Raw genomic sequence first — 12,638 nt, 5'->3', positions numbered from 1 at the left:
CGGAAGGGAATGATTCAGATTTCTCTCCGCACAGCTACTAGAAGACTGACAGCTGTCAGACACGTTGCTCACGTGTTCAAGCTCAGTTTGAGCCTGCGCAGTTCGCCTGGCGATCAGGAAGTGAGTGCTTCAAATGGGCTTCACTTTTCTCCGTTGAAGTCTATGGGGTCGCTGTGTCCATCTTATATACTGTCTATGGGAAAAATCGGGAGGGTTGGCATGTATGGTGACACCCGAAAGAGAAGCAGCATCTGGCTCCAGTTTAAAGACAATGGAAACAAACAACAAAGCAGAGTGCGTTCACTGCAAGATGAAAATTACTTTAAGAGCAGGTTCCACCACAAACCTGCATAGACATATGAGAATTTGTGCAATAAAATGTTTGATTAAAATGATTAAAAACAAAAGAATGCTTTTGTAACCAAATAAATGCATAAAAACACTGCACATGAAAGGGTTTTCAACACACAAACCATTTTTTTTTTAAAGTTAGGGTAAAATAAAGGCCTACAAAAAAAATCCTAAATTAAGAGACGTTCAGGAGTCGAAAGAGCCGGCTCTTCTTTGGGAGCTGAGCCAAAAGAGCAGAAATTCCCATCACTACAAACATGCACGCCGCGCATGTACGGTGGGCGTGATCACGGTGTTTGTTGGTGAGAGTTGCGTCACATTCGCCAATCATCAACAGCAAAAGTGATCTTTTTTGGAGAGGAACGCAACATGCAGGCATTCCAATTTTTGGTCAACCGTATGGATATTCACCTGTAAGCTGCTGGACAAAAGCTGTTTATACTATTTAAAAGGGAATTCTAGATTGTAAACCAATTCAAGAGCGACGCACTTTAACTTCTCTGCTCGCCCATTGAAAGAAACTAAGAACCGCATAACAGTTTCTATCTCCATCTGACCGTCTCGATCCTGTAAACTTACTGAGTTCAGCAAGCGGACAACAGCCGATGGTCATGTCAGGACTGTTAACCGCTCTCCTTCTCCTCATTATTCAAGGTAAGACATAAACTATTATATGATCTTGAAATAAATAGTTTAAGCAATCACAAATTGTTGCCGGTTATAAATCACACTGTTCTTATTGTTCAAATAGCCTAGATAAACTCAATCAAAGCGATAGTCGGGGCATCATAATATAAATCATTATATCTTAAGAGGCTTCATTTCTCCATCCCTAGTTCAAATCTCATTTAAAATATAGTTTGTTTCTGTGGTTTCTATATAAAAATGTCATAACAGCGGACAGAAAACGCACATAATGAAATACTACGAATGGGTCAAACTTGGACAGACTCACTGCAGAGCTTGCCTGTCCTAATGGCACTCTTCATGCACTTTCGAAATGGAAAAAAAATTCCATTTGCCATTTTCAGAATAGTGTGAGCTGCTCGCGAGCGCCCCTGCAGGGATGAACAGGTGTTGTGTGTTTCACATTGAGGCGTTGACATAACAAAGGAGTTCAGAGTTCACTAAAACTGCACTGACACATCTCTAGTTTTATACTGTCATCAACATCAATACTTCTAATATTGTTGTTGCCTTCATTTTTTTTTTTTTTTAATCCAGTCCACTAAAACAACTCTATTAGAATATTTATGATCACATTGATTACAGAAAAAAGACAGAACATTTATTTTTCAGTATTGATAGTTTGTATTGAGTGAATATGAGTGTGTGTGTTTGCAGGATCCTCCACTGAACCTGTGTCGGGAATAAAGGGAGGAACCGTCTCTCTATCGTGTGGATCTGAGGACAGAGAGATTGTGGACATCAGTTTATACAGTCGGTTAAAACACATCCCTGTGTGTGAGAAGAACTGCAGTGGCCGAGTGTTTAAAGAAGGATCACGTGACGTCAACATCACGGATCTGAGACTGAGGGATGCTGGGAAATACTTTTTACATGTTTATTACAATAATGATCAGACAGAGCTGGAGCGAGAAATCCTGAAATATCATCTTCATATTCACGGTAAAGTCAAAACTGATCAAACCATCAACGTATGATTTCTTTAATAGTGTTGGTATTGTGTGCTGGACTAAAACAACACAAACTCTGAAGGGAACAAACTTAATATTCAGAGTGGATTGGATTTTTCCCATCTTTACATCTGCTTCCCCAATACTAAATGTGATTATGGTCTTGATTAAAGGACACTGTTATTATAATGATGAATGTGTCTGTGTGTCCTCAGATGAGATCTCAGTGCAGAAAGGAGAGGATCTGGAGTTGGATGTTCTGTTGATCAACGCTGATAAAGTGGAGAGAAGCTCGAGCTTAGGCTGGACAGAGCTGTGGACGAGAGGTCACGGGGTCAGCAGTGATCGACTGACCGACAGAGACGAGACTCTGATCATTCATGAGTTCACAGTCAACGACACTGGAACATACAGAGTTCTGGACTCAGATAATGAAGTCTGGATCTCAGTCACAGTCACCGGTGAGAGAAGATCAGTGGAGGAGTGGAAATATTATATTTAATCAGTAAATTAACACTAAACTGCATGAATAACCTTTCAATATTCTGCACAGAATCTATTCTAGACTTGAAGGGGAATCTGAGCGACACAGATGAAGACGACACTGACGACACTGAACATCGACGTGAGTAAACATGAGCTTTACAGGAGTTCTTCAACACTGAATTTAAAAGTAAAAAAAAAATTACTTTACCTTCACCTGTAGATCATTGGATGTTGCCGGTTGGACTGACAGTGGTTCTGCTGGTTCTGCTGGCTCCGGCTGCTGTCGTGATACACAGACGTCGGTACAGAGATTACACAGAGGGGGAAAGCACTGAGTTCAGGGATCCAGAAGTATTGAGGTCAACAGCCGTGTTTCCACTGTCACTTCTGGGTCGTGATCGGGCCTCGTCTGGACAAACGCACTGGGTTTCTGGCGCGTCGAATATCTCAGTCCAAAACGGGCTGACGGGTTTGAGGAGGTCATGAACAGAGTTTGTCTGAGTCTGGAGACATCAGCGCTGGATGAGTCCATGTAACATCAGCGATAAACACTTTAACATCATCTACCTCAGAACTCCCTTTCAGAGACAGCAGCGAGAGTTTTTATTTTTATTTTTTTTATTTATATTAGTAGAACCTCGGATTCAGGAGGAACAGTGCGGTTTTCGTCCGGGCCGTGGAACACTGGACCAGCTCTATACCCTCTACAGGGTGCTGGAGGGTTCATGGGAGTTTGCCCAACCAATCCACATGTGCTTTGTGGATTTGGAGAAGGCATTCGACTGTGTCCCTCGAGGCGGCCTGTGGAGGAGCTCCGGGAGTATGGGGTCCGGGGTCCTTTGCTAAGGGCTGTCCGGTCCCTGTACGACCGAAGCAGGAGCTTGGTTCGCATTGCCGGCAGTAAGTCAGACTTCTTCCCGGTGCATGTTGGACTCCGGCAGGGCTGCCCTTTGTCGCCGGTTCTGTTCTTAATATTTATGGACAGATTTTCTAGGCGCAGCCAGGGGCCGGAGGGTGTCAGGTTCGGGGACCACACGATTTCGTCTCTGCTCTTTGCGGATGATGTTGTCGTGTTGGCCCCTTCAGACCAGGACCTTCAGCATGCACTGGGACGGTTTGCAGCCGAGTGTGAAGCGGCTGGGATGAGAATCAGCACCTCCAAATACGAGGCCATGGTCCTCAGTCGGAAAAGGGTGGCTTGCCTACTTCAGGTTGGTGGAGAGTTCCTGCCCCAAGTGGAGGAGTTCAAGTATCTTGGGGTCTTGTTCACGAGTGAGGGAAGGATGGAACGGGAGATTGACAGACGGATCGGTGCAGCTTCCGCAGTAATGCGGTCGTTGTACCGGTCTGTCGTGGTGAAGAAGGAGCTGAGCCGCAAGGCGAAGCTCTCGATTTACCGGTCAATCTACGTTCCTACTCTCACCTATGGTCATGAGCTTTGGGTCATGACCGAAAGGACAAGATCTCGGATACAGGCGGCCGAAATGAGCTTTCTCCGCAGGGTGGCTGGGCGATCCCTTAGAGATAGGGTGAGGAGCTCGGTCACTCGGGAGGAGCTCAGAGTAGAGCCGCTGCTCCTCCACAGCTGAGGTGACTCGGGCATTTGTTCCGGATGCCTCCTGGACGCCTTCCCGAGCTGTGGAGCTTCAGGCCAACGGTTGAAACTCAGCTAATGATGATTTCTGCTGAGGATCTGGAGTTCAGTCTCTGTCTCAGGTCTTGTGTTGGACTCGGTCACTGGTCTTGGTCATTGATTTTGCCAAATCTTGTAGTTCCTCTCGACCGAGTCCAGCAATATATGCTTTATTGTCCATTAATCAAAACCATTTCCTGCAGAGGAATCCATCAACATATTTGTGCAATATATATTTAATTTTCAGTGCGTATGAACATTTGCTGCAGTCGTTCCTCAGGAATCTGTGTGTTACTGAATCTGCATTTAATATTAATGAAGCCTTACAAATCTAATACATGATTAGGAATTATTGTTTCTTTTAATCCGTAAACTGATGACTGAGAATGTGTTGAGCATTAATGACAGAATGTGAAACGGTGTGTGTGCATATATGTATATTTTGTACAGTTTTATGTATCAATATGTTTATGTTGATTTTCTGTTTAATAGGTCATCTGCTCTTCTTTGTAAATCTGCAAGTATGTATCATGAAAAAACCCTAAATTAAACCACTTTTGTATTTTTGTAAGAAAATAAATATTTTACCATTTTGCTATGTTCAGGAAATGACGTTATTTGTTGTTGTTGTAAAGCAGGGATGTTCAACTTCGGTCCTGGAGGGCCACTGTCCTACAGAGTTTAGCTTCAACCCTGACAAAAGCTCTTTTCTAGTAATCCTGAAAACATTGATTAGCTTGTTCAGGTGTGTTTAATTAGGCTAAACTCTGCAGGACAGTGGCCCTCCAGGACTGAAGTTGAACATCCCTGTTGTAAAATATACAATGAAATATGAAGAGGATGTTTAATAGTTTACATCATGCAGAGCCGTATATATGAAGAAGAACAACGTTTGATGGAGTTTCATGTCTTATTATAAGTCCTCATTAATTTACTGTACTGGACTGTGTTTGGGCATCTTCCAACATCTTCCAAAAGCTCAATCTGCATTATAATAATAACCAGTAGAGGGAAATAAAACTCAATCTGCATTATAATAATAACCAGTAGAGGGAAATAAAGCTCAATCTGCATTATAATAATAACCAGTAGAGGAAAAAGAGCCGTGAGACTCCAGCTTTATATTCGCAGACTCTGGCTCTATCTGCAGACCTGGGGCCTCATTTATAAAGCTTGCGTACGCACAAAACGGGGCTGAAAACATGCGTACGCCAGTTCCTGCGCAAAAGGTGGGATTTATAAAGAAAAACTTGACGTGAAAATATGCGCACCTCCACGCAAACTCTGACCCATGCGTACGCACATTTTGAAGACAAAGCAGTTTGGCGACACTGATGGTGAGTTGAGGAACTGACTGCGGATAAAGGGAATTAACCCTTTGCAAAATGGCAAAATTAAGTTTGACATATTTCAATATTTACAATATTTACAAGTTGCTCATAGGTCCCGGTTACAACAAAAAATACAAACTAGAAACTACAAACTTGTCGAGACAAACTTTTGGCTTGAGAAAGCCGGACCAGAGAGTTTGAAGAAGTTTAAAGTAGTTTGATGTTTAAAGTAGGTTAAAGTTTGATAGATAGATAGATAGATAGATAGATAGATAGATAGATAGATAGATAGATAGATAGATAGATAGATAGATAGAATGGTATAGTTTAATTGAATCTAGGGCTTCAGGGACTTTATATTTGAGTTTTTGGCTTGTGCACTAATGGGCCACCGTAGTCTTGGCTCAATTTGAGCACTCTGCAATGTAAGTCTATGGGATTTTTATGATTTTTAATATTAATTTTTAAGAAAACTGAAAGTCAAATCAGTTTGAAAAGATATAGCACAAGTTTGGAGTTTGTAGAATTAAAGCTCTAGGAGGAGTTAGAGTTATACATTTTTAGTAAGAAGAATAATAATAAAAAGTTTAAATAAATTTCAGTAAGTTGGCTTTTCCAAGCCAATAAGTTTACATAGGATTTGAGTAAGTTGGCTTGGAAAAGCCAACTTAATAACATTAAATCACCATTATGGGTCCTAAAGATACATTCATCCATGTTTAGTTTAAAGACATAAAAGGAACTATATGCTGAAAGTACGTAAATTTAATTTCTTTCACTTCCATTCTTAAATGGATGTAGGCCTATCACTCATTATGTTTTAAAAAACACAAATTTCCTTGCTCCTTTAATATATGCATGGCTAATGAGGTAATTTGCATTGTCTATATATGGTTGAATGTGGGCGGAGAAAGGGCGGTAAATTATTTTTTTTTGCGTGCGCAAATGATCAGTTAGGCTGTGATTTATAAAGTGAAAATTGCGTGCAGGTGTGCGTACGCACGGTTTTATAAATCTGATTTTTTTTTTGCGTACGCCATTTTTGGCTTTTGTGCGTACGTACACTTTTAGTAAGGTTCCTACGCACAGTTTTATAAATGAGGCCCCTGGGGCCTCATGTACAAAGACTTGCGTTGATTTCATACTAAAACATTGCGTACGGACAAAGCTGTAAATCTGCGTACGCACAAAAAAACCCAGATGTATGAATCTCTGCGTACGAAGGATCCCACGCATATTCTCTTTGTACATCCCAATTAACGTAAAATTGAGTGCACATGCACGAGCACAACGCCCCACCCAGTCTCCTCCCTTAATTAAATAAATTTAAATATGGTAATGAGTCCACTTTGGCAAAAGAAAGCAGTAAGAAAATGGCTAAAGCAAACGGCAAGAAACGAAACTTTACAGAAAGTGAATTGGAGGTGCTACTATCGGAGGTAGAAACGAGAAAAAATATTTTATTTGGAACTTCGTCCTCCGGAATTAATAACAAAAGGAAAAAATATGAGTGGGAGAGTTTGGCTGATGCCGTCAATGCGGTGGGATCTGAAAGTCGCACTGTAAATGGCCAGAAAATCATTGTGGTCCCTAAAAACTCGTTCTCTTCGGATTCTGCCATTAGCAATGTCCTCTAATAAGGCCAAAGCTTCCATTGCCATAGATTAAGGGTTGTATCTATTTGCATGCTTTTATATGTTCTTAGGCTACTTAATTGCATAATTGATAGAATATTCCCATAAGGCTTGTGTGACAATATATGTCAATTGTTTTATAAATTGCAAATTAATAGCAATGCTTCCCACAGGTGGTGGAGCGATATGTAGCAGTGATGCGCGGGTCATTGTATAAACCGACGTTTTCAACTAACCCGCCCGCAACTCGGACCGCAAAAAAAAGAAAGAAAATATTGTACCCGACCCGCTCCCTTTTTTAAAGTAGGCCTAGCAAGTAAATGCTCATCGTAGCGTCATTGGGCCATAGACGAGGAACTAGGGGTGCACATTTTTCTGAATGCATGTATGATATAGCCTAGTGTTATGTAATAAAGGCTTGATTTATTCATTTATTTTGTTTAATTTTCTTAACAATTAAGATGCTGCATGTGTTTATCCAGTGCAGTCTAACCGAAGTGTGCGTCTCTCCCCCGACTTTCCCAACAAAAATCCCGCCCCCTCAGAAATAAAATACATAAAACTGACATTACTGAGCTATATGCGTTTAAAGTAGCCTATTAAAATGGCACAATGGCATTGCTCAGTTCAACGTGTTGGGAAATCGGGCATTTTGTCCCGTGTCAGCTTTTATTCAAAAGTTAATAACGCGCTCAACATTCAAAAGGTAAATAAGGATTTCCCACTTTCATCTCTGCCTGCAGACTGAGCTTGTGCGTCATCTTCGCACCAGTTATTCAGACAATAAAGTCTAGGCCTATGTATTTCATAGACAACAGTGTCTAGTAGGCCCATCTATATAAATTACAAAGGTTTAATTGGCATCTTTATTTCAAACGACCCGACCGACCACGACCCGAATATCATTAAAAATATTTTTGGATGACTCGTAACCGCGGGTGACCGCAGGCACCCGCTCATTTTGGATCAACCCGCGCATCACTGACTTGTAGAACAATTCATTGTGTAATGTTTGCAACTTCACTTCATTGCCTGTAAGAGTCGCCAACGGACAAAAACAATGAGAAATGTACGTACGCCAGACATGAAATTGGCGTGGAGGAACGCACATTCTCGCGTTAATTTCACTGTTAGTACATCCGACCGTGAGAGTGAAAGCTGGCGTACGCAACGTTTTTGTGCGTACGCTGTGTTGATACATGAGGCCCCTGATGTGTGGAATATAATAAAGTGGAGAAGACTTCAAACTGCTATCGTTTATTATTTTCTTATTTCTGTTAGTGTTAGGTGAACCCTATACGAACGCTCGGTCACATTATTAAGATTATTAAAACCACATTAATAAAGTTGAAGTCTATTTTCATCACAGAAGTCTCCCCACCCACGAATTGTCTATGCACGCGAGGTGTCTAGAGATTATGCGCTTGACTCAAACGCTGGCAGACACAGCAGCAGTTGTAGGCAGGTATATTGATCATAAAATCAGAATTTGCTTGTCATGAATTATTCATTCATTCATTTATGTTACTTGTTTAAGTTATCTAATATGTGTAAAAAATAAATTAAAAATAAAAACTCGATTGGGGGCCCCCTGGTGGCCACGGGGCCCCAAGCAGCCGCTTAGTTCGCTTATGCCTCGGGCCGGCCCTGGTGGTGGGGAGGATGGAGGTGAATGGAAGCGTCAGCATCTGCGAACTCAGACGTGTGTAAGTACCGATCTTTTATACCACAAGTATAAGAATATGATTGGATAGATGAGAAGGTAATCAGTGACATAACAATTGAGTCTTCCTGCCAGAACTTATTCTAAAGCTTTAATTTCTCGGCCACCCAGAAGCAGACTGAGGCTATTATTCTGGCCCAGCACTTGGAGATGTCATCGCTTGTTTTGCCTTTCTACTCAGGTGAGTTTCTCTGTGAAGTCCTGGGCTTCTCCAGCACTGTTGATGTCGACACCAGAGTGCATGCCAGTGGCAGCCCTTGTGTCAGGCTAGGTGCAAACCCCACATGTGTATTTCCACGGTAAGTCTCTTTGAGCATGTGTTGAGCATGTGTCTTAACCTTGACAAGACCACCTTGCCACCCCTGGGGTTAAAACTTCCACCCTGCGGACTGGATACCTCAGAGTATTCCATATGCATTCCGCTCGTGTGACCTCGTGAAACTCTTTCCTCACCAAACATGGAATTTTCCCTTTATTTGTGAGAAAACACTTCCCCGTCAAACACAGAAATTTCCGTGTTTCTGTGTTTTGACTGTTATACGGTATGGCGCTGTAACGACACAATTATTTGGTATATGTACCAAACAATCGTTAAAACTCACTCTGGGATATGTGGTCCCATCCCCCAGTGAGTGTAAGAAGGTCTTGGTTACCATGACCACGATCAGATGAGATGGTTTTATGGCTGTTAAAAAATGTGGTCACGTGCTCAAGACAGAGACAATGGGGGAGACAGAAACAATCTTTAATACAGACTTTGCTGCATTAATCATAGACGACCTGATCTATAAATGAACATGCATCCCAGAAACTGTGTGAATGATTTACTTCTTTAGTCTTGTGTCTTTTAATTCTATTATTCTTATTTTTGATACTGTGTATTTTATGATAGAACCAATGGTCAATGTAACCTCACCTATAGTCAGGTTTGGTCTCTATAAATTGGTACTTTGAAGATCGAAATGATTGTGTAAATGATATGTCGATAGCTGCGCAACATATTAGTATTACAAGAATCGTTCTTAGTTTCTTCATCAGGAACCAATCCAGCTGCCCCTGAAATTGAGCATGCTTAAAACAAGGATTCATAAATCAACCACAGAGGAATTTTCCCGCTTGGAATTGGTCAAGCAAACCCAGAGAGGTGGGGTTTTTCGCAGGCTTTATTAGAGACAAATTCACAGTGACTCGTCCCCTTCTTCTTCTGGACTCTACTGCTGCTTCTTCGGGTTGATGTCTGTGGGAACCCCCACAGGGGCCCATGGGCCCCGGCAGGCTGTGACCACCGCATGCTATGCCTTCACTCTCCCAACAGAGTCAGACTGTATTTTCTTCAATCTAACTCAGAGGAAAATTGCAACTTTTCCATTACTGAATGGGCAGCCATCTACTCTTCCGACTTCCTCACTCCTTGGATGCCAGCATAGCCTCTCCGGCCCAGGGCCGGCAGGTCACAATCTGCATGTGCTCAGCAATGTGCTCATGGAGAGAGAGACTTTAAACCAGGACAGAGTCGAACTAACCATGCAAGTTCATCATATCTTCTTCATCCAACGGAGAAGAAAACGATTGCAACTTCAACATGTGACACTCACGGAACCAGTAACAACTTTGATTTTCAACAACTTCAAGAATTGTGTACCCGGCACAGACCATGCAAGTATCAATTTAATGAGGTGCTCTGAAAATTATAAGCTGATGGTTATTTTCGTAGTTAAATGGATCTTTCCCATAGTTCCATTTCCTGCTTCCTATTCCATTCTGTCACTCACCCTTTTACCCGTGTGTGTGTGTGTGTATGTGTTTAGATTAGTTATGTTTGTGATTTAGTTTATAAAACTTGTGCACAATACGTATTTGGTTCTGATTCTCTGCTTGCAACAAGGTTTACATTACGATTTAGATTTTGACTACAGGCTCTTAGTACTGTACAGTAAGAAAGGCATTTCCCTTCCCCGGAAAAGAATATTTCTTAGAATTAATAAATAATTAACGCTGAGTGTTCACAGGACGAACAGGTGGGTTTATTGTAATATTAATTTCATTAAGTTAATTATATTAACTGATCCAAATATCCATAATCAATTATAACCAGTTATTATTGATTATTAATATTTCAAAGAGTTCATTCATTACAGCGCTATAATGCAGCTTCTGAAAGAGTACTGAATATTCTGATCAAAACACATGAAAAGACGACGCAGAAACAAGCGATCTCATTTGTAATCATGCATATATGTAAAATAATGCGATCATCAACATTAAACAGCATATACATGTTTTACTGAATGAAATGTCGACCCAGGACAAGTTAAAAGACTGTGCAAGCATTAGGGGTGTTGATGGACTCGATTTACTCCATCTATGTTTAGATCATCTTTCTGAATCCCATCCAGACATAGTTTTTGACAAAAATGTGATTTTCTCAGCTTTTTGCTCAAAATTTAGCTTTTTTTATGAAACTTACCCACATTCAAGTGTTGATAAAAAAATTATGCATTGAGTTAGAATAAACTAACAAATTTTTTTTTTTTTAAAGCCAAGTCTTTTCTTTCTTTTGATTTATTGCATGTTCAGATATTCATACAAAAATATATATCTGTGGGCCATGACATTTTTGTGAAAATGATCAAAAAAACGCTGCCATTGGCTGGCAACAAGTGAGAGTTAAGTGAGTGTGTACGAGAATAATTTTTTTGTAAGAAAATTGGGAAATTGAGAAACTGTTAAAAGACACAGCTCCTCCCTAGACTTATGTTAGTAAACAGTAAAAGCTTGTCTGAGAAATGGAGGATGGCAAATTTTAGTAAGATTGGTTACTATAGTGGAAGTTGGAAAACCAGCACAAGAGGGAAACTTTACTCACAAAATTAAGTGTGACTGGCAGAATATTGAAAATGAAAAGGTGATAACGTTTAGAGGAATTAATCTGGTAGTAATGTGATCATACATTATGTAACCATTCACATAACAAAATCTTATGTAGCCTAATGTTGTAAAGGTTACAGATATGTTATAGCAAGAATGACTGAATGATGAATGTCTTACTGCAAGTTACAATAACAGAGAAATTACACGTATAATGAGCTATTGATGAACTACAAATGCAATCTCCATACAGAAACAGACAAGAATATATATCTTTGTTGGCTCAAACCTGAAGTGGCAGTTTAGTATAGATTCTATTTCGGCAGACTTTAAATCGTCTCCTACTAGTTTGACACACACATTTTCACTACTGCAGTTCTTCCTGAATGCATCCCATTGTCCTCTCAATAATCTGTTAATTTGAGTGACCCAACAACGGGTGTGGACATTTGCATTGTCCAAACAATGAAAGACGGGCGTATTGTTTGAAATGTGTTTAGAAACATTCATTATTTTTGCGTCATGTTTGCTTGAAAGACCTTACCAAAGGTGAAGTGCGTAATTTCAGCGCCATTAGTGGCACCAGACACACTTCACCTTCAGTAAGATCTTTCCAGCACACATAATTATAGTTGTGACATACGGCCACCCCTCTCAGCTGGCTCGCAACAGTACACACACAAGTGAAGTGTCCACTTCTTTGATACCAACTTGTTGGGCAACATAGAGGTATACAAAGATTTACATTATCACAAGATGAGTCTTCCTGTGTCCATGCATTCACGTGTGTTTGCAAATAAAATGTTAATGTGAGTGGGAGTGTGTGTTGAGAGAGAGAGATTAACATGTTGAATTATTCATCCTCTTGTTGGAGTTAATAACAGTGGCGTATCAGGGGGATCGGGTCTGATCCATCTCCCCCCCCCCCCCCCTCTATACAAATCTCTAATGCTTGCTTTGCCTTCTCCCCAATAC

The 12,638-nt window shown here is 40.8% G+C and overlaps 1 protein-coding gene across 2 annotated transcripts in view; it reads left to right on the top strand.

Moving 5' to 3' along the window:
- Positions 1–667: 667 nt before the first annotated feature.
- LOC306987137 (uncharacterized protein) overlaps positions 668–12,638 on the top strand; it is a gene marked incomplete at its 3' end in the record, with an annotated part of 75,478 nt that continues 63,507 nt past the window's right edge. Inside the window, exons 1-5 of one of the 2 annotated variants that reach the window (XM_079591182.1) lie at positions 668–1,005; positions 1,696–1,980; positions 2,204–2,449; positions 2,542–2,613; positions 2,695–4,701. In XM_079591182.1, coding sequence (XP_079447308.1) covers positions 957–1,005; positions 1,696–1,980; positions 2,204–2,449; positions 2,542–2,613; positions 2,695–2,960 — 918 coding nt within the window. In that variant the 5' untranslated portion in view covers positions 668–956. Of the gene's footprint in view, positions 1,006–1,695; positions 1,981–2,203; positions 2,450–2,541; positions 2,614–2,694; positions 4,702–12,638 lie in introns of those variants that run through there. The other variant, XM_079591183.1, reaches the window with a different exon arrangement.

The sequence above is a fragment of the Phoxinus phoxinus genome (genome assembly GCF_949152265.1).
Source record: "Phoxinus phoxinus genome assembly, chromosome: 19".
Taxonomy (NCBI): domain Eukaryota; kingdom Metazoa; phylum Chordata; class Actinopteri; order Cypriniformes; family Leuciscidae; genus Phoxinus; species Phoxinus phoxinus.
The sequence above is the reverse complement of the archived record's forward strand: the minus strand, read 5'-3'. Positions and strand labels throughout refer to the sequence as shown.